The sequence below is a fragment of the Chelonoidis abingdonii genome, chromosome 2 (assembly GCF_003597395.2).
Source record: "Chelonoidis abingdonii isolate Lonesome George chromosome 2, CheloAbing_2.0, whole genome shotgun sequence".
NCBI lineage: Eukaryota > Metazoa > Chordata > Testudines > Testudinidae > Chelonoidis > Chelonoidis abingdonii.
This window is the reverse complement of record NC_133770.1, coordinates 1,756,153-1,781,274: the sequence shown is the minus strand read 5'-3', so window position 1 is coordinate 1,781,274 and position 25,122 is coordinate 1,756,153. Positions and strand designations below refer to the sequence as shown.

The following is a 25,122-nucleotide window of genomic DNA, read 5'->3' as shown; positions in this document are numbered from 1 at the left end:
CTCGGCAGTGGTCAGCCCAGAGCCCTTTAAACCCCCCGCCGCAGCTGAGATTTAAAGAGCTCAGAGCTCCCTGCCACTGTAGGCAGCCCAGAGCCCTTTGAATCCCAGCCGTGGCTCCGGTGGCTGGGCTGGGGCCAGGATTTAAAGGGCTTGGGGCTCCCCTCAGCGGCAGGGGCTCTTGGCCCTTTAATTCCCGGCCCCAGCCCCGCAAAGCTCGGGGATCCCTGCGGTGGCTGGAGCCCCGGGCCCTTTAATTTGCCCCTGAGCTCCGGGGGCCTCCCACCTACCTCTTCAGCTGGAAGCCCCGGGTTGATTTAAAGGCCCTGGGTCTCCCAGCCACAGCTGGTGCCCCAAGGCCTTTAAATCTCGAGAGGCAACACCCCTTCCGGAAGAGGCCACGCCCCCAGGACTCCAGCAGTACCGGTAAATCCTGTAAGTTACAGTCACCCCTGCTTTCAACTACCTGAAAGGGGGTTCCAAAGAGGATGGATCTAGACTGTTCTCAGTGGTACCAGATGACAGAACAAGGAGTAATGGTCTCAAATTGCAGTGGGGGAGGTTCAGATTGGATATTAGAAAAAACTTTTTCCCTAGGAGGGTGGTGAAGCACTGGAATGGGTTCCCTAGGGAGGTGGTGGAATCTCCTTCCTTAGAGGTTGGAACCTTAACTTGACCAGACCTAGCAGTCCAGTATAATTTGTACAATCCTCAGCTGAACCCTGTGGTTTGGTTGGGCCCTGTATGCATTACTGCAGTTCAGATATTAAATTGCAATAAATACTTTGATTCTGAAATCACTCCTACATTATACACCTGGGACATCTCAGTTTTCTTCTAATGATAAATATAGTTTTACCTGAATGAGCTACTCCAGAGTCCTGTGTTGAGGTGGGGGGCGCTAAATGTGCAAATATATATATGTGTGTTACCTTTCTTTAGGGTTGAGATGCAAGTCTCCTCACTTGGGTCACTCACAGCCCCATCCACACACACAGCCGACACTCGGAATCTGTAGGAGGTCTCAGGACGCAGCCCATCAACGCTACAGAACTCGGTTCTCTTTTCTGTCCTTCGTTCCAGCCATTTGTCTTTCCCCTCCTGATTCGTATCTCCTGCCTCTTCTTTATATTCCACCTTATACGCCCTTATACTGACTCCATCTCCAGTGACACTTGGACTCTGCCAGGAAAGAGCAATGGCAGATGAATCTACAATAACTGTTACAGGCTTCTCAGGGGGGCTGGTAGGGGGAGGAGTCTTCACAGGATCACTCACGTCGCTGCTCTCGCTGAGCCCTGGTTTGCTCACTGCAGCGTATCGGAACTGGTGCTCGGTGTTTGCACGTAGCCCTGTTACTGTGAATGTCTCTTGTGTGTTATTTACATCCACAGCCGTCCAGTTCTCCTGCCCTGCAATTCTGTATTCTACCCGATAGCCGGATATCGCAGCCCTGCCATAGGTTGCTGGGTTAAACGTGAGCTGCACACGGTCATGTCTGATTCCATCAATCAGAGCTGGAAGAGGCTTTGATGGAGGCTCAAAGTTGGGGCTAATCAGCTCTCCCTCCTCATACAGGTAAATGGCAGTGCCGGGATTGTCCTTGTCTGGAACAGAGGCCACAATGAACCGAGTCTTCCTGTTAGATTTGTTGACACTGACAAAATGTGAAAGGGCCCTTGCAGATTTTCGAGCTTTTTGATATATTTCTTTTTCCTCAAACCACACTTTGGATTTTGGTTTCTCAGTGACAGAAATGGCTGATGCAGGATCATGAGTTTCCTTTATAAACCAGGTCTGAAGCCATTGTTTTAAATCGGATAAATACGGCTCCTCTTCACGCAGTGAGGTGAATGTAAAGGAGACGATGAAATCAAGCTCAGGGTCGAGTATTATTTCATCTAGTTCACTCTGGGAGGACACCACGTCTACATTGCTTAGGATCTTAAGGTAGGATTTGACATAATTCATCTCTTTCTCCTTTGTATCCAAAAATTCACTGAGGCTCTGGATATTGAACGGTGACTGGTTTTTACACGATAAAATATCAACCAGAGCTCCTTCCTCTTTTCCACCTCCACGGATAGATGGCAAGAGTCCTGCTAGCTGTTTCTGGAAAGTCTGTCTGTGTTGCTTACACAGATCTTTGAATTGCTGGATTTTCAGCTTGATTTCGGGGAAGCTTGTGGCGATCAGATTCTTCACCATGTCATTGCATCGCATGTTTAGTTCTGCCAGTTCCTCTATAGCAGTCTGAGCATCAGAAATCAGTGTTAAGCTGATCTCACGCACCAGCTGAGCTGCTCTGGAATCCAGCTTGGTCAGCGGATACAGCCAGACTCTCACTGGTACGGCCTTCTCCCCACTGTCACCCAGCAGCTTGGGGAGGGTGGAATAAATTTTCATGGCATCTTGGAAATTAGTTGGATTTTTCTCAAGAGCAAAATCACCATGGAACTTGCAGTTAAAATTTTCAGTATTTAATTTTTCCTTTTCATCCATTTTGACAGCTCCTTCCCCTTCTATGGAAAACTGGGGTATCATTTTAATTGCAAGCTGGAGCTTTCCCTCTATCTCACCTACATTCTCAGAAGAAGAAACTTCCCGATCAAACACAAAGAAAGCCTGAGCCCCGTACAGCACAGCCGTGACCACATGGGTGGCTGTGCCTTGGTCAAACACAGCAGGGTAAGAGACATTCCCTGCTCCTAAATGCTCCATAGTTAGTTGCTCAAACTTTGTTGTGGTAGAGTACTGGAGAGTAATTCTGGCCTGTTGTTTGGATTTTTTGGTGTCATTTAAGAATTTAGCAGATCCACTTACTTCAACCAACCCCCCCAGGAAACTGGCCTTCAGCGATGCTGTGACATTGAGGGCATTGGCTTTCTCTTCAATGGTGTCGGATGCGATGATCTCACAGTTCACCCAGGGTTGTGGTTTTCTGCTTACATCCTTGAGAAGCTGTTCCAGGCCCCACAGCGTGATCCCTGGAATAGTAGAGACAAACACATGGTAACGTAACTGATAGATGCACAGGACACAGAGTCTGTCCATGGTTTAATTGTGTCTCATTTCTGAGATTGAAAAATAACGACTGAAGGACATCAAGTAAACTGACCTGGTAACGTACAAACATGCCAAGTCAAGGCTGAACTACACCCCGAACAACCTTCCCTTGCCCCCAGCTTCTTACACGACTTTGGAAGATGTGATCTTTTCTGATTTTTTTAAATAAATCCCTCTCCAGAGTGACTGAGTTCACTCCCCTTCAGGAGTACACTGCTCCCGGCAGCAAGTGCTCTGGTTATGACTGAAATCTCACTTCCATTAGAAACATCTGGTTTATTTGATTTAAGATGCTAGGAATTGCCACACTTGACCCGCTCTATGATCCATCTAGCCCAGTGTTCTGTCTCTGAGAGTAGCCAGCACCAGCTCCTTCACAGGAAGGCGCCAGAAACCCTACTATCTTGTTGGAAAAACCGCCCTCGTGAAGATCTCATTGATCTCTAATAGTTGGAGATTGGCTTAAATCTTAAGCATGAGGTTTTACATCCATCCCTACACTTTCTTTTCATTGTTATAATCCCCGTGTTCTTGTTACCCATATAAACGTCCAATCCCTCTAAATGTCTAAGCCAGGCCTCAGGACACATGGCTGGTGAGACCAAGGCACCTGGGAGACTAAGGGAGTTGCCAGCAGAGTTTGCCAGGGAAGGAAGGCAGGGAGGTAGAGTTTTTCTTTAAGTTGAAGGCACTGCACAAGGAACAACCTGCAATGGTGCATTGCCAACACCTCTGCTAGCTTTAATCTGCCTGCAGCTGTGGGGGCCCTGGCCAGACAGCCATCCTGACTGGAGGCTTCTACCCGGATCCTCATCTTCACTTGCTGGGAATGCAGCCTGCATGTCCCTGCTGAAAACAGCCAGGCAGAGGGAACCACCTGGTGTGAGAGGAGTCTGCCTGGGAAGTCCCTCAGGTAGCAGGTAAGAGAGCTGAGGGATGAGGTGGCTCAGCTATGTAGCATCCAGGAGTGTGAGGACTTCATCACCAGGCTGCACATGGAGACATCCGGGATGGAGGATGCCAGCTGACTAGGGATGACTACAGAGGCACCAGAAGAGCAAGGAGACCAGGCAGCTCTGTAGAAAGGAGACTGGCTGCTGGCCACCTTAGACAGTAGGCTGTGCTGCACTCCCCACCCCACTCCTCCATCCATCGAGGTCAAGAACTGGCACACTGTACTGGCCACAGGAGGAGAGGAGCAGACCCCAATGGCTGAGGAAGAGGAGCCACCTGCTCCCAAGGCTGGGAGGCTCACGGCCCCCACACCCACCAGGAGGGGACGTAGGGTGGGAGTGGTCTGGGCTCCCTGCTGAGAGGGATGGGAGCCTTTATCTGCTGACCTGACCTGGCCTGACGTCCCAGGAGGTGTGCCGCCTGCCTAGAGCCCACATCTCTGGTGTTATGGAAAGGTTGCCAAGGCTCGTCCATTCCTCTGGCCACTGCCACACACTGAGCATCCACATGGGCATAACGATACTGCCAGTCTGACCCTGCGCCGTGACTCCTGGGCTCTGGGAGTGAGGGTGAAGGAGTCATGGTCACATGTTGCATTCTTGTCCATCCTCCTGGTTGAGGTTAAGGGCCCAGGCAGGATGCGCACACCCTGGAGATGATGCACGGCTGTGCAGGTGGTGTCAAATGACGGAGTTTGGCATCCTAAGTCATGGGAGGCAGTTTCAGGAAGGAAATCTGCTGGGAGGAGATGGGGTACACCTGACCAAGAAGGGGTGGAGCTCCTCCGAGCACTGACTTGCCAACCTCGTGAGGAGGGCTCTAAATTAGGATCAAAGGGGCAGGTGACAAAAGACCACAGGTAAGTATCAAAAAAGTGACCTTCACAGAGGGCGAGATGTTACTGGAGGGAGGGGGAGGGGGAGTGGAAAATTTACAGTTGGGTTATAGGAGCAACAAGTGGGATAACAGAGGGGAAATCTGCTCAATATCTTGTCTATACAAAAATGCCAGGTGAATGGGGAATAGACAGGAAGAACTGGAAGTCTTAGTACATAAGCTAATTTAATGTTTAATTGGCATCACTGAGATTTGGTTGGATAAATCTCTTGACTAGAACTTTGATGAGTGGCGTGTGTGGGATGGAAAGGCAGCAAAAAAGGAAGGAAGGGTTGCATTATACATGAAGAGTATTTACACTTATGCTATGGCACACAAGGAGGTGAGAGGTCGACCCAGTGGAAATTCTGTGGGTAAAGATAAAAGTGGGCAGGGGAAAACAGGGGTGATCGTAGGGGTCTTCTACAGACCATCAAATCTGGAGGAAGAGGAGCATGAGGCATTTCTAGAGCAAATAACAGAAATATCCATACCACAAGACCTGGTAGTAACAGGGGACTTCAACTACCCAGACATCTGTTGTAAAAGTAATAGCACAAAACGCAAAGTGTCCAGTAAGTTTTTGGAATGTGTTAGGGACAACTTCTTGTTTCAGAAGGTGGAGGAAGTAACAGGGGGAGCAGCCATTTCAGACTTGATTCTGACTAGAAAGGGAGGAATTGGTTGCAAATCTGAAGGTAAAAGGCAAATTGGGTGAAAGTGTTCATAAAATGATAGATTTAATTATTTTAAGGAAAGGAAAGAGTGAGAGGAGGAGAATAAGACAATGGACTTCAAAAGAGAAAACAGACTTCATCAAACTCAGAGAACTGGTAAGTAAGGTCCCCTGGGAAGAAAATCTAAGGAAAAAGAGGCATTCAGGAGAGCTGGCAGTTTCTCAAAGAGACAATATTAAAGGCACAATTGTAAGCTATCCTGATTCAAAGGTGAGATAAGAAACATAGCAGGAGGACAATATGGCTTCTCCAGAAGCTCTTCAGTGACCTGAAAATCAGAAAGAAACTCTACAAAAAGTGGGGACGCGGATGAATTGCTAAGGAGGGCACAAAAGAACAGCACAAGCAGACAGGGACTAAATCAGAAAGGCTAAGGCACAAAATGAGTTACACCTAGCGAGGGACATAAAAGGCCATAAGAAGAAGGTTTTAAAAAATATATTAGGAGCAAGAGAAAGACAATGAAAAGTGTAGGTCCACTATTTAGTGGGGAAGGAAAGTTAATGACTTCAAGAACACAGAGGTGTTTAATGCCTATTTTGCTTCAATCTTCTCTAAAAAGGAAACTTGTGACCGGATGCTTAATACAATACAGTGCGGGTACACCCTGGAGACCCTGCCCCACATCCTGTGCAGCTGCAAGCCCCACGCCAGAGCCTGGCAGCTGCGCCACAACGCCGTCCAGGACCGCCTAGCGAAGGCCATCGCCCCACACCTCGGTGAGATCGCGGTCAACCGCACCATCCCCGGCACCGACAGCCCGCTGCGGCCAGACATCGTCGTCACGGACGAGGAGCGGAAAAAGATCATCCTCGTCGACGTGACCATCCCGTTCGAGAACAGGACCCCGGCGTTCCGCGAAGCCCGAGCCCGCAAACTCGAGAAATACGCCCCCTTGACTGACACCCTGCGGGCGAAGGGCTACGAGGTCTACACCGACGCTCTGATCGTCGGGGCGCTGGGCGCCTGGGACCCCTGGAACGAACGTGTGCTCAGGGCCTGTGGGGTGGGCCGTCGCTATGCGCGACTCATGAGACGCCTGATGGTCTCGGACACTATCCGGTGGTCTAGAGACATTTACATCGAACACATCACCGGCCACCGCCAATACCAGGAGTGAGCCGATGTGGCTCCACGCACCCACGGGGGGGAGGGGGAAACCCTTACAACCCCCCTACCAAACCATATCCCCTGAGTCCTGAACTTACCAATCTGGATCCCACCACGTGAGGGTCACCCTGTCCCCATTACCCGGCCCGCTTACTCATACCCATGACTGTGTGTAGCCCACTCTATGAGCGATGTACCCTCACTGCCCCCCTACTATATCTTGACCCCAACCACCGTACACCCCGCATTGGGGACATTACAGGCTGTGTGTACTATATGCTGAACCGTAACCAGTTGCCAGCGTCCCCCCATGCTCTGTATGTTTCCCCCGATGACCAACGACTGACACATCAAACTCTTTGTATCACCTTTCTTTAATATTTTTTTAATAATAAGGGGGAAGGCACACAAGACAGAATAACAAATGAACAGCTTAAAGGATATTTAGAGAATTCGATGTATTCAAGTCAGCAGGGCTTGACTAAATTCACCTTAAGGAACTAGCTGAAGCAGATCTTGGAGCAGGGGGTTGGACTAGATACCTCCTGAGGTCCCTTCCAACCCTGAGATTCTAGGATTCTATTCTAGGATTCTATGATCTTGGATCTGTCAGTGATTATCTTTGAGAACTCACGGAGGATGGGTGCGGTCCCAGAGGACAGGAGAAGAGCAAATATGGTACCTATCTTTAAAAAGGGGAACAAAGAGGACCCGGGGAATTCTAGAACAGTCAGCCTACCTTCAACACCTGGAAAGATACTGGAACAAGCTATTAAACAATCAGTTTGTAAGCACCTCGAAGATAACAGGGTAGTAAGTAATAGCCAACATGGATTTGTCAGGAACCAGTCATGCCAAACCAACCTATTTGCCTTCTTTGACAGGGTCACTGGCCTAGTGTTTAGAGGGAGAAGCAGGAGAAACGATAGATCTTGATTTCAGTAAGGCTTTTGACACAGGCCTCTAGTCACTCTCACCATCGCTGTCCAAACCCCCTCGGTTTCTGTGATATCCTCTTTGTGATGGGATGGCCAGCACTGAACACACGTTCCAGGGGAGGGTGGCCCATTGATTTATATGGAAGCAGGGTCTGAATGAGCTCTGCCCTGACAGCTAGCTGGGGAGGGGGAAAGGCTTCAGGACCAGACTGTATTTACATAAACACCCCCACTCGGCTGAGGTGTCCTGCAGACAGAGCTGTGCTGCCAAAGTGATCAGCTCTGGCTGGTCCTGGGTTAGAAATCACTTTGTATTGAATGCAGGGAATGAAATGTCGTTATTCTGATTGTATGAGTAGAGGGCAGCAGATCTGTGCTTAGCCTGGCCTTTTTGAGGGGATCACCCTCAACTGAACTGAACTCGCCAAGCAGGGGTTTCAGATGCCATACCCCTGTAAAGGTAAGAGGAGATGAGGACAGCTGTCTCTGGTGGAAGGGGTGGGCTCTACCTGAGAGTCCTAGGCATGGTTTAACCTGCCCCTTGCCACCGTTCAAAAATAGAGCTAATTAAGGCTCTGTTAGGAATCTTTTGGTTTATTATCCTGATTGTAGGAGTATAGGGCAGCAGATCTGTGCTTAGCCTGGCCTGTTTGTAGCCACATGGACTCCTCCTGAGGGTCGAAATGACAGTCTGGACCTATACATAGAACGCTTCCACCGACGTGCACAGGCAGAAATTGTGGAAAAACAACATCGCTTGCCTCATAACCTAAGTTGTGCAGAACGCAATGCCATCCACAGCCTGAGAAACCACCCTGACATTATAATCAAAGAGGCTGATAAAGGAGGTGTTGTTGTCATCATGAACAAGTCTGACTACCAAAAGGAGGCTGCCAGACAACTCTCCAATACCAAATTCTACAGGCCACTTCCCTCAGATCCCACTGAGGAATACACTAAGAAACTGCACCATCTACTCAGGATGCTCCCTACACTACACCAAACAATCAACATGACCCTGAGAAGCCCTGACCACGGTATTCATTACCTACCAAGACCACAAACCTGGAAATCCTGGATGCCCCATCATCTCGGGCATTGGCACTCTCACTGAAGGATTGTCTGGAGGTGTGGATCCTACTCAGGACCCTATGCCACACACTACTCCAGTATCTCGTGACAGACTGATTTCTGAGGAAACTAACAAGTGATTGGTCACGCTCCCAGAAAACACCACCTAGCCACCATGGGATTGAGGCTCTCTACACAACATCCCAACAACAGTTGGAAACAAGCTGTAGGAACAGTACTCCTGATTGATATGCACAGCACAACTGGTCTAGCTCGGTGCTTTAACTCAACACACAACTATTCAAGTTGAATGACCAACATATACTCCAGATCAGTGACGCTATGCACCGCATGGCCCCAAATATCCAATAATTTTAGGCTCGACATGGAACAACGCTCCTCAGCTCTCGCCTCTCCACGCCACGTCTCTACTACGCTACATTGATGACATCTTCATTCCTGGACCCATGGGAAGGAACTCTGGAAAAATTCACCATGATTCAACAGCTTCCACCCCACCTATCAACCTCAGCTGGACCAATCTACACGAGGCCACTTCCTAGACACCACGATGCAAATAAGTGATGGTCATTGTAACACACCCTATATCGAAAACCACGACCGCTATGCCTACCTTCATGCTCCAGCTTCCATCTCGGACACACCACACAATCCATTGTCTTACAGCCAATCACTGAAGTACACCGCATCTGCTCCAACCCCAGACAGAGACAACACCTACAAAATCTTCACCAAGCATTCTCATAACTACAATACCCACACGAGGATAAGGAAACAGATTCAACAGAGCCAGACGTGTACCCAGAAACCTCCTACTGCAAGACAAGCCCAAGAAAGAAACCAACAGAACCCACACATCCAGCTAAACCCCCTCCAACACCATCAGGGATCTACACCATTCCTGGAAAAGATCCCTCACTTTCACAGACCTTAGGTGGCAGGCCAGTCCTCGCCCACAGCAGACAAACTGCCAACCTGAGCATATTCACCTAACTACACACCACACCATAGTAACTCTAACTCACGAACAATCCATGCAACAAACCTCGATGCCAACATATCTACACCAGCGACACCCATCACAGGACCTAACCAATCAGCCACACCATCACCGTCATTCACCTGCACGTCCACCAATGTAATAACGCCATCATATGCCAGCAATGCCCTCTGCTATGTACATCAAGCCAAACTGGAAGTCTCACGGAAAGGATAATGGACACAAGTCAGACATTAGGAATGGCAATATACAAAACCTGTAGGAGAACACTTCAACTCCCTGGCCACACAATAGCAGATTAAAGTAGCCATCCTGAAGCAAAAAAACTCTTCAGGACCAGACTCAAAGAGAAACTGCTGAGCTTCAGTTCATCTGCAAATTTGACACCATCAGCTCAGGATTAAACAAAGACTGTGAATGGCTTGCCAACTACAAAACCAGTTTCTCCTCCCTTGGTTTTCACACCTCAGCTGCTAGAAGAGGGCCTCATCCTCCCTGATTGAACTAACCTCGTTATCTCTAGCCTGATTCTTGCTTGCATATTTATACCTGCCTCTAGAAATTTTCACTACATGCATCTGACGAAGTGGGTATTCACCTACAAAAGCTCATGCTCCAATATGTCTGTTAGTCTATAAGGTGCCACAGGACTCTTTGCTGCTTTTACAGATCCAGACTAACACAGCTACCCCTCTGATACTTGGTTTGTTAGATGATCACTAGATCTGAAATCACCTGTTGTGGGACAGCATTTCTGCCCAGCCTGCTTCAGCAATACAGCTTCCCCCACTAAGAGCTGGAAGGTGCTGGGTGCTGGGTGGAAACTCAAGAGACTGACCTACAGAGGTCACAGTAGAGAAGCAGGGGGCAGCAGAAGGAGACGGTGGGCATTGGTGGCAGGGCAACCAGCGGAGCAGTGAGTGGGAGTCCAGCGGGGCAGCAGGCAGCAGAGCAGCTGGCAAAGCAGCCACTCCAGAGGAAGCACTAGGATGGCAGAGCGAGCAAGGTGCCTTTTCTTTCCCCCAACCCTGGGGGCGAGGAGGTGAACTCACCCAGATGCATCTCTGAAATCTGGGTCCTCACTGACCAAGGACAACCCCTGTGAGTGGGGTGTGGTGGAGGGAGAAGGGACAGGCACGTTGAAGGAACTTTTGGTTGTAGAACTCAAGAACCTGAGGCAAAAGACACTGCCAACACACTCTGGGGTGGGGGGGTTGCTCGTGGTTTAAGGTTTATGAATCCTGCTTGCAGCGTTTTCCCAAATTAATGGCAGGTGACTTCCCTCCTTTCATTCAGTGCTGCACAGTTGAAAGGGAACCCCTGGATATTGAATCCAGCCCTGGTTGCTGACGATGTCCCCTGACAGAAGGGTTACCTGTATAATGACACTGCAATACCTCCGGTGGCATTTTCCATCCCATTCCTCGGGCATCCTGGCACCGTTTACTGTTTGGACGGCGACTGGACACAGAGTGGGTGTTTTCACTGAGCTGTGCACAGCGATGTCCAGGCCTTTTCCGGGGTGGGGACAGTTAATATAGGACACAGGGATGGGTGTGAATAGTTGAAGTTTGTCCTTCTAATGGGTCCCATCATGCCCCAAAATCTGTGTGTAGAGAGGTCCCTTCTCACCAGGACCTCACCCCTCCCATGTGGAAATGGGGAGATGAGCCAGCTCGGGGGCACTGTCCCCCTTTCATAGGCCAACTGCGGTGCGAGTGGGGGCTGCAGAGATACTGCAGTGGCAGGGGAGCGGATGGCAAGTTTCTCGTTTCTCCTATTGCAGCCCATCCTGTAAGGAGGGTCAGCAGTACCCAGGCAGGTTTCGATGCCCTTTATTTTTCCCCCAACTCAAATCCCAAACCCAAATGTTCCTCAAATAAACAGGTGTCAAATGCATCTGTTTTCTGACACACTAAGTTGGACCCCGGGCTCCTCCCTAGGTTACAGTTACCTGGGATGAGGGAGTCTTTGCGGCAGTCGTACAGCATCCCCAGCTGGAAAGGGCGGCCCAGAGCCGGCATCTCAATTGTGTCAGCTGACCCGGCCATTGTTCTACACCCAGATGCTCTCTCCTCTGTCTGACCTGCAAGAAATAACTGGGGTTACATTAAAGTTTCTGGGGAGCAAATTTAGACTCGAGTCATTGGCTTCAGTCTTCACAGTTTTTCTGAACGTTGCCCTGGTTGTAAAAGAAAGACGTATCTTCTAGTCTCCACAGGGTACAGGAGAGGAAGAAAGTCACTCAGATTTACCTCTCCCTTTTCTCTCCTCAGATTATGAATTCTAAATGTTATGTTTCAAATGAATTGTTCCTTTCAGCAAGAATGGGAAATAGTTATAATTTGGCTCAATTTAGAGAGATGTGAGCCACAAAGCAAAACACCTGTTGTATTTTGCAGCTCTCATGTGCGATCCCAGACATGTTGAAAGAGTGCTGTGACATGCCAGCAGGCTGGATGTCCTGATAGGGTGCTAAGCTGCAGCCCAGGAAGCCATAAATACCTGCTGCCCAATGGTTAAGAAGACACAGACAACAGCTCTTACTTAACACAAGCCAGAGCATGCCTCTAAAGTAGGGGTGGGCAAACTACAGCCTGCGGGCCAAGCCTTTTTAAGCTGGCCCACAAGCTCCCTCTGGGGAGCAGGATCTGGGGCTTACCTTACTCTGGCACTCCAGCTGGGGTGCCGGGTTGGGAGCCGATCCAGCTGGGGCATTGGGTCAGGGGCCGCACCACGCATAGGAGCCAGAGAAGGGACATCCTCCTCCCACACTTCGATCCCAACCCCAATTTTGTGAGCATTCATGGCCCGCCATACAATTTGAATTCCCTGATGTGGCCCTCAGGCCAAAAAGTGTGCTCACCCCTGCTTTAAAGTCTAAATAAAACCATACACCTTGCAGGCCTTGCAACTTGGAATAGAGCAGGAACATCTGTCAATAGAGGTGGTGACTGGTTTGTAGAAATTTTGGTGGTGCCGAGAACCCGCCCCTGCCCAAACTCTGCGCCCCCCAACTCCGCCCAAGGCTCTGGTGAGGGAGGAAGGCGGTCTGGAGTGCAGGCCCTAGGCTGGAGCAGGGTATTGGGGTGCAGGGTGCAGGTTCTGGGAGTTTGCGGATGGGAAGGGTGCAGGGGTGAGGGCTGTGGGGTGTGGCTGCAGATGAGGGGTTTGGTATGTGCGAGGGGCTCAGGGCGAGAGGGTTCTGTCTGGGGATGGCAATGGGGGGTTTGGGTGTGGGAAGGGCTCAGGGCAAGAGTAGGAGTGTGGGGGGATGAGTGCACTGGCTGTGACTGGGGATGAGGTGTTTGGGGTGCTGGAGGGGCTCACGGTTCGGGCAGAGGGTGGAGGGTGCCGTGGGGAGGTGAAAGCTCCGACTAGGGTGTGGGCTCTGGGATGGGGCAGGGCTGGGGATGAGTTTGGGATGCAAGCAGGCTGCTCCGGGACAGGGGTCAGAGAGGAGGACTCCCCCTAGCCCTTTCCTTGCCGGCAGCAGTGAGCTCTGGGGGAGGAGCCCCCCCTTTCCCGCCCCCCCAACAGCACATTCACCCCCACCACTGTCACTGCATGTGCTCCCAGGGCCCCTCTCAGGTCCAGGAATCTCCCTCACCTCCCCCGTGGTGGGTGCCAGGGGCGCTGCGTGCACCTCCTCCTCTACTGTTGCCCCTGACTGTAGCCTCACTGGGGGTGGGGCTGCCTCCTTGCCCAGCATGGGGCAGGAGTGGTGACTGTGGGGGGCGAGGGAGGGGGCTGTGCTGCTGGAGGGTCCCGCCGGAAAAGGGAAGGGTCTGAGGGGGAAGGGCAGGCTCAGAGTCAGTCTCCCCTGGCAGTGGGGAAGTGGGAACTAGGACTCTGCGGCAGCAGTTGCTGCAGGAAAACAGCATGGAGGAGACAAAGACAGAGACGCTATGCTCCGGGGCCCGGGAAAGGCGAGCAGGGGGTGGGGGCAGCAAGTCGGGACCACGGGACACTTGGGTGGGGGGCCCGGCCTCAAATATTGGTGGAGCTGGGCCCCTGGCACTGAATATTGCTGGTGCCTGAGCACCATGTGGGTATGGAACTTGCCGCCTGTGAGCATAAGGAAATCTCTCTATCCAAGACCGTTCCCAGAAGAGAGTTAAAGGGAACGCCTCCATTTCATGTCGCTTACCTACACTACAGAACCACAAGCAACCCACCAACTGGCTTGTGTAACACATTTACCTCAGAATCCATCACACCAGCCTCCTCTCGATATGTCCACTACCCAGGTTGTTTTAAAGTTTAAACTCAGTGAATGTATGAAACTCAGGCCTGGTCCACATGGAGGTACGTTGGTAGTGAGCTGACACACTCCAGTAGCTGCGTACTACGTAAGCCATACTCCTAGCACACGCACGGGACAGTTGTGCCCTCTTTCAAAAATGCCGTACTCCACAACTGTAGCCGAGAGATTTCAAATGATTTAGGAAATTATTTGCCTAGTATTAGGAATTGTCACTGATTTATATTTAGCAGGATGAAAATGTGATTGTTGGTTTATACATGAGTAAGTCTGCGAGTCTCTCATGGAGGTCATGGAAGTCACAGAGTCCGTGACTTTCCAGGACCTTCGGCACTTCTGCAGCTGCAGTGGCTGGTGCAGCTGCCCCAGCACCTGGGTGGCCCCAGGGCCAGCCACACCGGCCACTGCTCTGGTGGCCCCAGGCAACTGATCCCAGGCACTGCCAGGGAGCAGCGGTCCAAGAGCAGCAGAGGCAGGGCTTCAGGCAACCAATCCCACATTCGGAGGAGCAGCAGCGGTGGTGGGGCTACTGGCCGCCACCCCTGCCAGGAGCACCCGCCTCCGCTGGAGCACCCCCCCACCAGCAGCCTCCACTGGAGCACCCCTCCTCCCCCAGCACCTAAGATTTAGACAGGGTTATTTTTAGTAAAAGTCATGGACAAGTCACTGGTCGTGACTTTTTTTTATTGCCCTTGACCTGTCCGTGACCTTTACTAAAAATATCTGTGACTAAATCATAGCCTTATATATGAGCATTAAGAAAAGTATAATTAGTTGGTATTACTAAGCTGTGGTTTGTTTCGGGAACAATAGAACATAGGACTGGAAGGAACCTCCTGGGTTGAGTCCAGTCCTCTGATATCGTAGGCAACCCCATCATATCGTCCCGTTCATAAACTTCCCAAGCTCCTTCTTAAAACTAGTCCGTCTGTCCCCACTATTCCTATTGGACGTCTCTTCCACAGCCTCAACCTCCCTCCACTGAGGGTTAGAAAAACCCAGTTTCCAACCTGAATTTACTCATGGCCAGTTCATGGTCATTTGTTCTTGTACCAACACCACCATTTAGCTTAAATAGCTCTTTGCTGTTGACTCTGGGAGCCAGCCTTACCCTGCTCTGCTCATTCGGCTGCACAATCCAAGGAGCCGCTGACATGCCGGTGGCTGTGCGTGAACGGCCCAGGAGCGGGGGTCTCACAGCAGAGCAGGGTCAGGCTGGCTTCCAAAGTAAAGGATTAGAGTGACCTAGCAGATCACCGGCCTAGATAACACCAGAGGGGAACATCACAGACACTAGCCAATAGCTCCGGTCCCAGACACAGCCCTAGGAACCTCCATCTTGCAGTGCCCAGTTATGCCCGCTGGACGCTCCAAGCTTATATGAGTTCGTCAATTTAACAATGAAATTGATATGTAGCAGGCTTGTCATCCCGAGGGGAGTCTCTGACACACTTCAAACCAAATGCACTGCTTCAGATAAAATAAACAAACAGATTTATTAACTACACAGATAGATTTTAAATGATTATAAGTCAAAGCACAACAAGTCAGATTTGGTCATATGAAATAAAAGCAAAACGCATTCTAAGCTGATTTTAACACTTTCAATGCCCTTACAAACTTAGATGCTTCTCACCACAGGCTGGCTGGTTACTCTTCAGCCAGGCTCTCCCCTTTGATCAGTGCTTCAGTCACTTGGTGGGGGTGCCTGTAGATGTAGGTGGAAAGGAGAGAAAGAGCATGGCAAACGTCTCTCCCTTTTATCACGCCCTTTCTTCCCTCTTGGCTTTGTCCCACCCCTACCTTCAGAGTCAGGTGAGCATTACCTCATCAGAGGCCCAAACTAACCAAGGGAAGGGGGGTGTCTCACTTGAGAGTCCAACAGATCCTTTGTTGCTACCAAGGCCACTGTCCTTTGTTCCTGTGAGGCTGGGTTGGGTTTGTCCCATCCATGCCCTGATGAGGTGTGAACCTTTGCTCCTGGAGAGCTTTCGCCTGAGCTGCTTTACGCCATGAGGACACTTTTTCAGCCTCATAACTATATACATGAATCAGAGAATATCAGGGTTGGAAGGGACCGCAGGTCAACTAGTCCAACCCTGTCATAAACAGATGGTTAAGGGTTAATGTCTCTTTTACCTGTAAAGGGTTAAGAAGCTCAGTGAACCTGGCTGACACCTGACCAGAGGACCAATGGGGGGACAAATACTTTCAAATCTTGGTGGAGGGAAGCTTTGTTTGTTGTTTGTTTTGTTCGTTGTTCACTTTGGACAGTAGAAGGACCAGACTACACCGGCTCTCCAAATCTTTTGAAATCGAAGTCTTTCATGTTTCAAAATTGTAAGTATGGCCAGGGCAAGGCAGTTGTCTATGTTTGTGTTTCTTTCAACTGTGATGCTTTTTCCTTTTGCACGGAAGTTTTACCTACTGTTTGCTGTCAACTTTGAAATCTCAGGCTGGAGGTGGCGGAGTCCCTCTTAGTCTATATGAATCTGAACGTACCCTGAAAGTTTTTCCATCGTTTTACAGAGATACAATTTTACCCTTGTTCTTTTTAATTAAAGCTTTCTTTAAGACTACATTGATTTTCCTTGTTTTAAATCCAAGGGATGTGAGTTCTGAGACTCACCAGGGATTGTGGGGGAAAGGAAGAAGGGGACGTGATTAATTCCTCTTGTTTAAGACCAAGCTGTTTTTGGGATCAGTGTGAAGCTTCCCAAGTAACCAGAAGAGAAAGTCTAGGGGGAAACGGAGTTGGTTAATTATCTCCTTGTTTTAAGCTTAGGTCTTGGGTTCCCCCAGGAAGGTATTGGGGGAAACAGAAGCTTGTGCCAAACACTATATTTTGGCCTGGTGGCAGTGCTACCAATTTAAGCCTGGTGATTAAGCTTCAAAAGTGATAATGAGGTCCCCAGCTTTTGGCGCTAAAAGTTCAAAGTGAGGGAAAAACCTTGACAAAGCCCCCTTGTCAAAAGCAGATCAATCCACAACTAAATCATCCAGCCAGGGACTTTGCAAGCGGCCTTAAAACCTCATGAGGAAGGCATAACTATAAAAGGGAAGAACAGCCTCCCTGTATACATACTATTAAATCCCTTCTGGCCAGAGACACCAAAATCCTTTACCTGTAAAAGGGTTAAGAAGCATCAGGTAACTCTGGCTGACACTGACCCAAATGACCAATAAGGGACAAGATTTTCAAATCTTGATAGGCGGGAAGGCTTTTGTTTGCTTTTGTTTGGGTTTGGTTTCGCTTGAACAAGAGGGACCAGACATTAATCCAGGCGTCTCCCAATCTTTCTGAACCAGTCTCTCAATGTTTCAGACTTGTAAGCTAATCCAGCAAGGCGTGTAGTTTTATCTTTGTTTCTCAACTGTAATGTTCCTATTGCTAAGAGGGTACTCTGTTTGCTGTAACTTTGATCTAAGGCTAGGGTTCGCTGCTGGGCTTTTTAATCTGATACCCTGTAAAGTTATTTTCATCCTGATTTTACAGAGATGATTTTTACCTTCTTCTTTAATTTAAGCCTTCTTTTTAAGACCTGATTGATTTCCTTGTTTAAATCAAGGGGTTGATATGGACTCACTATGGAATGGGGAAGAAAGAAGAGAATGATTAATTACTCTTTGTTTTAAGATCCAAGGGTTTTGGACTGGTTTCACTGCAAATGGTGGAGAAGTCTCTCAAAGCTACCCAGGGAATGGTTATAGTACTTGAGAGGGAGATATACTTGGGTGGGGAGGTGACAGAGTTTCTCAAAATAACTCATAAATAATTTGGCAAGGTTTAAGCTAATCTCCTAGACTGGAAGGATCTTTGAAAGTCAGTGAGTCCAGCCTCCCTCTTCACTAGCAAAGCCAACGACTGATTTTGCCCCAGATCCCTAAGTGGCCCCCCAAAGGATAGAACTCACAACCAGGTTTAGCAGACCAGTGCTCAACCAGCAAGCTATCCCTCTCCTGCCCTACAGTTCCCCACATCCCTCATGCAGGCCCAATTTGTACCCTAGAGTTCAGAGTGGGAAGGAACCTTAATAGAAGGAGATTCCACCACTCCCTAGGGAACCCATTACAGTGCTTCACCATCCTCCTAGTGAAATAGTGTTTCCTAATATCCAACCTAAACCTCCCCCATTGCAACGTGAGACCATTGCTCCTTGTTCTGTCATCTGGTGCACTGAGAACAGTCTAGATCCATCCTCTTTGAACCCCCTGTCAGGTAGTTGAAAGCAGCTATCAAATTCCCCCCTCAGTCTTTCTCTTCTGCAGACATAAACAATCCCACTTCCCTCAGCCTCTCCTCATAAGTCATTGTGCTCAGCCCCCAAATCATTGTTGTTGCCCTCCACTGGACTCTTTTCCAATTTTTCCACACCCTTCTTGTACTATAGGCCCAAAACTGGACAGTTCTCCAGATAGGCCTCACCAATGTCGAATAGAGGAGAATGATCACATCCTCGATCTGCTGGCAATGCCCCTACTTATACAGCCCAAAGCATTGCCCTTCGCTTGGCAACAAGGCACACTGTTAACTCTTCCCAGCTTTTCGACCACTGTAACCCTAGGTCCTTTTCTGCAGAACTGCTGCTTATCCAGTCAGTCCCCAGCTGTAACAGTGCCTGGATTCTTCCGTCTAAGTGCAGACTTTGCACTTGCCTGTTGAACCTCATCAATTTTCTTTTGCCCCAATCCTCTAATTTGTCTAGGTCCCTCTGCGTATCCTATCCTGACCCTCCAGTGTATCTACCACTCCCCACTTTAGTGATCTGGAAACTTCTGAGGTGCAGTCCACATCCTCCTCCAGATCGTTAATGAGATATTGAACAAAACTGGCCCAGAACCGACCCTTGGGGCACTCCACTTGAGACCAGCTGCCAACTAGACATGGAGCATTGATCACTACCCATTGAGCCTAGACGATCTAGCCAGTTTCTATCCCCATCTTATAGTCCATTCATCCAGCCCATACTTCTTTAACCTGCTAGCAAGAATACTGTGGGAGACCGTATCAAAAGCTTTGCTAAAGTCAAGGAATAACATCCACTGCTTTCCCCTCATCCACAGAGCCAGTTATCTCATCATGAAATTATAACCTATAACATCACTGTAACAACAATGCTCAGTGCATTGTGAGCCTTCCAAAGATACCCAGCATGACAAACTTTGTACTGGATACCACACAATCATTTTATAAGGATGAACATGGGGGTGCAGGGTGGTCCCACGAGGTACAGAATGTCACAGGGCTTCCCCCAGCATTGGGCAGCCTCAGCCACCCCATGTCCCACCCGCCCTAGCCCCCGCCAGCTTCCCGGAAGAGGAGCACCCTGCCTGGGCTGGGGCCAACTAGTGGCAAGCAGGAGGGGGCCTCGGGGCGGAGCGTGGGCCTGGCCATGCAGGGCTGTTTGGGGAGGCACAGCCGTCCCATGCCTGTGCTATCTACAGCCCACGCACACAGACCAGTGTACCTAGTGCCAGCTCCGCTGGGAGAATGGGTCTCTGGTCTTCCCTCCAAGCCTGCAGCTCACTCTGACTTCTGTGCTGTCTCTCAGGCTCCTGGGGATTTCTCAGAACAGCTCTGGGTTTATGTGGTTCTTCTACATCAGATAAGTGCTTCTACCAGCTGGAAGCAGATTTCAGTTTCTGTGTGTGCCAGTGTTTGAGGGGAGGGGAGGAAAGGCGCCTGGTCAGCAAATTCTGACAGGAAACCTATTTGGAGTGAGTTCTACAGGTATTTGTAGTGTTCAGAGCATCATACAGGTACAACACCGGAGAGAGAACAGCCTGAGCTGTTCCAAACAGTTAACCACACCATGGGGTTTGGGAACAGGGTGTGCAATTTTAGAGCACTTAGAAAAATCAGCTGTTAAACAGTAAGAGAGGTTCAACCGTTAACTATTGTAGAGCTACTGCCCCACTAATATCTAGGTTCATATACTGCCCCCTGTACCATGTGTCACACTGTCCAGACACCCCAAGGGCAGAACAGGGGGGCTGAACCCCAAAGAATAAGCAACAGAATCAACTGATTGTGCACAATGTTATTGTGTATAGTAACGTTGAGTGAGGTCTTTTCTGAAAGCCTGTGATGTTCTGAATTTACTAATCCCAGTGCGAGATGGATCCAGACTGTGCTTAGGGATTTGTGTATCATCTTTGCAGAGAGCTGGTTCCTAAAGCTTCACCTCCCCATCCCAGCAGGGTGGTGGCCAGCCAGGCAGGGAGGAGCTGCCTCCCCAGCCAGACAAGACTGACCCAGCCCCTCGCATTGTACAACCCCGGGAGAGACAAATGATGGGTCTCTAGTGTGCAAACGGTGTGGGGTGTGTCCCAAAGTGACTGAGAACTGGGGGCTGGTTTCAGGCCTTTGGGGTGAGGAACCAGAGGGGAAAAGGCCCCAGGTCTGGTGGTGAAGAACTCGGGGGAGGCGGATTTGGGGACGCTTGGGACTGGAAGGGCTGGTGGGGTCAGTCTGCAGGGATAACGAGGCTGCTGGAAGCCAGGGTCAGACCTTTATGCCTGTGGGTGGCTACTGGTGCCAGGGCTCTGAGCCAGAGTCACACAGCAGTAAGGCCCCCATGGTCACAGGGCAGGTGGTGACAGACCCCCTGACTGCTCTGGGCAGGGCCAGCTCCAGGTTTTTTGCCAGCCCAAGCGAAAAAAAAAAAACGCTGGAGTGCTGCCCCTTGAAAAGAGCTGCCCTTCAAAAGCGGTGCCCCAAGCATATGCTTGGATGCTGGTACTGGCCCTGGCTCCGGGGGATCCCCAGAACATGTCACCTTGGTATCAGAGTGCTTCACATCCAGGCTCCTGCTGTGACTTGTCACTGTTCCCTGTATAACACCAGTACAAATTAACCCTCTCTGCCGCCTTGTCAGCTCCAGCCCATGGCCAGACTCATCCCACCCCTGGCACCGCAGCTGGTGCAGGGGAGTGGCTCGTACCCTCAGGGCTGCTGTAACTTGTGCCCTGCTTCAGTGGTTCCTCTGGGCCATTGCAGAGAAGTAAGAACGCCCCTGTCATGTTTCCTCCAACCCCTGGCACACCCCAGAACACCCCTGACATGCCTCTGTGCTGGACTCTTGGAGAGGGGCTCAGAGGATTTCTGAGGAGTGGGTATTATCCAAGGGGCTGTATCAATATCTACGACTGTATGGAAACCTGCAGCTTCATGGCTTTCACCTCCTTCCCCTCCAGTCTGTCACAAACGCTGCTGCTAAAGTCACCTCCCTCTGCTTCCTCTGCAAGCGCATCCTCTCCTCCTCAGTTCCCCTCCCTGACTGCTGCCCTCTTACCACATCCAATGCAGGCTCTGTGGGCTGGGCCCCACTGCCCTGCACCTTGTCACTCACCCCACTGCAAAGGGGCTGGAAAGCACTGGCCAGTGGAATGAAAGTGCTTCACACCCCAGTGTGCACTGGTGTCATTCACTTCACAAAGTGCCGGGCGACAGGACATCAGAGCCAGGGAGTGAAACCAGCCTGTTCTATGTATTGTCCCCCTGTCTCCTGCTGCCTTGGCTTCATCTCTCGCTCTCTCCCTGTGGCTCTGGCTCTCTGCGTTCTCTCACTGCCCAGTCCTACGTTTCACCACTCCTCAGACAGCTCCTCTGGGTCTCACCCCCAGACCATGGACAAATCCTGCTGCTCCTGCCTCCACAATGTCTGTAAGATCCAACCTTTCCTCTACCGCCTGACCGCTAAATCTCTTGTCCTCCCGGATCATCTCTGACTGCAACCTCCCCCTCTCTGGCCTCCTTCATACACACATCACTGCTCCCCAGTACAAAACGCTGCTGCTAAAATAACCTTCCCAGCCTGCCATTCTGACCAGACGACTCCCTCTTCCGATCTCTCCACTGGCTCTTCCCTACTTCACCGCATTGGTTCAAAGTTCTTGTCCTCACCGTCACAGCCAGTCCGCACCCCTTATTCCGTTATCACCGTCACAGCCCTGCATAACGCCAGCCCTGTCTGCATCCCTGAGTTGGGGCTTATCACGTCACCCGCCAGCCCCTCTGCAGCACCAGCTCTGCCAGTCTCAGTGCCCACTCATCCGCTTCTGCCAAACCAGCTCCGTGCCTGCTCCCGTGATACCCTCCGCTCTGGGAATGCCCTGTCCAGCTAGCTCACCGCGTCCTCGCCCACCCCTCACGCTTCCTTCCGGAGTCCCCCACACGCACAGTGAACAACACTGATATTATTCTTATCTTTAAAAAAAATAAGACTAAGCTTGTGGGCAGGGGGTGCGTGCGCAAGCGTGTGTGTGGTGTGTGGGCGGGTGTGTGCGCGCCGCCGGATCTCTAATGTGTCTGTGAAGCCACCTAAAACAGTGAGCCTCCGATTCTGGTAAAATAGACAAGTAATAAAAATTTCCGACTGAAGTCCCCAGATGCGCAGGTGTCCTTACTGATCACCAAACTCACCCACGGCTGGCCCCCTCCTCCCTAAGGTTTGGGTACCCGTATTTCTCACATCTTCTAAACTTGGATCTTATCGAGCTGGGGATGAAGTTCTATTGAGCCAAGATTTCACAGTGGGCTAGTGACAGTGGGTGCCTCACTTTCAGAGGCCCAACTGAAGACACTCTACAGGGGCCTGGTTTCCAGGGTGGTGCTCAGCACATTCTGAGATCGGGCTCCTCTGAAGTTTGGGTCGATGCTGGACCCCCAAGCATCACGAGTCACTTTTGACAACTTGGCCAAGTGGGCAAATGCCCCAGAAACTTTGGGCTGTAAAACACCAAGTTCTACTAACAAACAGCTGATGAGAATTTCAGTGCAAGTCACTCTGATACAAGTCCTCGTCAAATGTTGTATCCCCAGTTTCAAACACCACAGAGAACACTGACCTTGGGGCTGCTAATTCAGCTTGGAGACCCAACGTGGTATCTTCCTGCCGAGTCGTGGGTCCCTGCGCCTGGACAACCGTTCACTACGAGCTCTGGGGGCTTTTCACAGAAAGTGGAATTTTTACATGGTTCAGATTCGATCTTACAAGTTAACTTGTTTCCCCTTTCCCCTTTCTCTCTCTTTTTAGGAGTCACGCCAGGGCTGTAGAGGATACTTGATCAGAGAACTCCAGTGAAAGAAACAGCTTGGAGCTGGATTTACCAGAGCTGGTTTTTCCAAGTTCAGTTCTCAGAAAAGGAAGCACCATGGATGATTAACTGGCAAGTGCCTAAGCTCTGCTCCATGGTTACTCGGGCGGGTGGAGTTGTATGCCCCGGTGCCCAGGCGCCAGCAAATTCAGGCTGGGACCCCTGACTCCACCAATGTTGTGGGGGCAGGGTCTCTCCACGGCTCCACCCTGCCGTCCCCCCCACGCAACAATCTCGGCCTCCCGAGCATGCTCTCAGCCCCTGCCCGGACGTGCCACCTCCTTAAGTGTGCCCCCGGCCCCTCGCACCCCTCCACACCCCCTCCCCCACCCCCAGACTCCCCGCAGAGGCGATGTGACACCTCAGTACTTCAGGCGTCTCCAGGAGCCTCCAGCCCCAAGGAGGCAAAGCCTGATTGTTCCTCCTGCCAGAGTGACTCTGGGACCCACCTTAGCTCCCTGGATCCTTCCTGCTCCTTGGGAGGCTGGTAAATCTCAGGCCGTAGTGCGCTGGTCTCCTGGGACAGGTCCCCGCACACTCCGGGCACCCGCCTTTCCCCTTCTGTGGCCTCCAGGCCTCACCCACTTCATTTACCCCCCCCATCCTGATCCGATTGCTAGGGCTGGGGGCCAAAGTCACCTGCCCTCACCCAGCTCCTCGGGCTGAGGCCGGGTTGGCCCTAGGGGTGGCCAGGCTGGGTGACCACTCGGGGTGCACCTTGCTGAGGGGCGCTGCCGGAGCTGGGCTGTCCTGTCCCTTCCCCCCTCCCACTGCTCGGCAGCTGTCTGCAACCCGCTGCCCCTGTCCCTTCTCCCCCCCCAGAGCTGCCCCTGGCCAAGCTGCTCGCAGGAGCCTCCTGTCAGGGTGCCCCCACCCCCTGCCCGTGTTCCCTGCCTCCGCTGAGCTGGGGGGCGGGGGCACGAGGGTTTGTGTGGCTGCCGCTGGGGCAGGAATGGGATGGATCACTTGCTGATTCCCTGTTCTGTTCACTCCCTCTGCGGCACATGGCACTGGCCACTGTCGGCAGACAGGACCCTGGGCTGGATGAACCTTTGGGCTGACCCGGTGTGGCCGTTCTTATGAATAAAATTTCAGTGGTTGCCCTTTTCCTTTCTCTTCCACTACGAGCTGATATTATTTCGGTCAGTGGCCATGTATTGAACAGACAGCTGCAGTGAATACGGAAATTGAAAGTACTTGCATTGCACTTGTACTTGTCCTTATAAATACACAAGTACTATTCCCACGCGGTACTTGTTCTTACAAGCGCACCTGGCACTTTTCTGTAAGTCCCAAGGACACAGCAAAGAATACAACTGCCTCAGATAAAGATCATTTCAGCTGGAATGGAGCAGGGATGAGGCTGCAGTTTGAGCTAAGGAAGCGATTTGTGGGTGTATATTGGGTTCTTTATTAAAGTTACAGTAATTCACACAAGAAACAGCCCTTCACCATTTGGTGTTTCTCCCTCGAGTTCCCATGTCGTCTCTGGGGTGTGTTATCCTTGCTCACGCGGGGGAAATCGTCACCATGACCCAGACTAGGTCAATGGATCGTTGAAACAGGCGCTCTTTAAGGAGCACATACGCCTTGTCCGAGTCCTGTGTGAAGGTGGGAGTTTTACCCTGAGTTGAATTCGATACAACTTACCTTTATTTAAGAGAAAAAATATTCACCATAAAAGCTAAAGAGTCTATTAATTCTCAGACTCTAAGGTAGCTGGGCTGCAATCAGAACTGTTTTGGGTGCTTCTGGCACATAGAAAACGTAGCCATTCATCCAATAAATACTTTAGCATACAGATCCAAAGGATGCAACAGGATCTAGATCATACAGTGCACCAGGTTCTGATTATTGCCATTAGACTGGACCACAGCCATAACAGTAACGTATAGAGTACCAAAAACCTGCCCACAACCTGGTTGGTGTGACCTCATAACTGCTCAGACATCGCACCTTCTCTCTGCCCTATGTAAACAAAACCCACAC

The 25,122-nt window shown here is 50.6% G+C and overlaps 1 protein-coding gene across 2 annotated transcripts in view; it reads right to left on the bottom strand.

Annotated features, from left to right (window-relative positions):
* Positions 1-23,061, bottom strand: part of LOC116818200 (cytolytic toxin-alpha-like) — a 35,558-nt gene extending 12,497 nt beyond the window's left edge. For both annotated transcript variants that reach the window (XM_032768936.2, XM_032768938.2), the window contains exons 1-3: positions 22,885-23,061; positions 11,725-11,856; positions 930-2,984 (exon numbers count right to left, since the gene is read on the bottom strand). In XM_032768936.2, coding sequence (XP_032624827.1) covers positions 930-2,984; positions 11,725-11,821 — 2,152 coding nt within the window. In that variant the 5' untranslated portion in view covers positions 11,822-11,856; positions 22,885-23,061. The remainder of the gene's footprint in view (positions 1-929; positions 2,985-11,724; positions 11,857-22,884) is intronic.
* Positions 23,062-25,122: the final 2,061 nt, after the last annotated feature.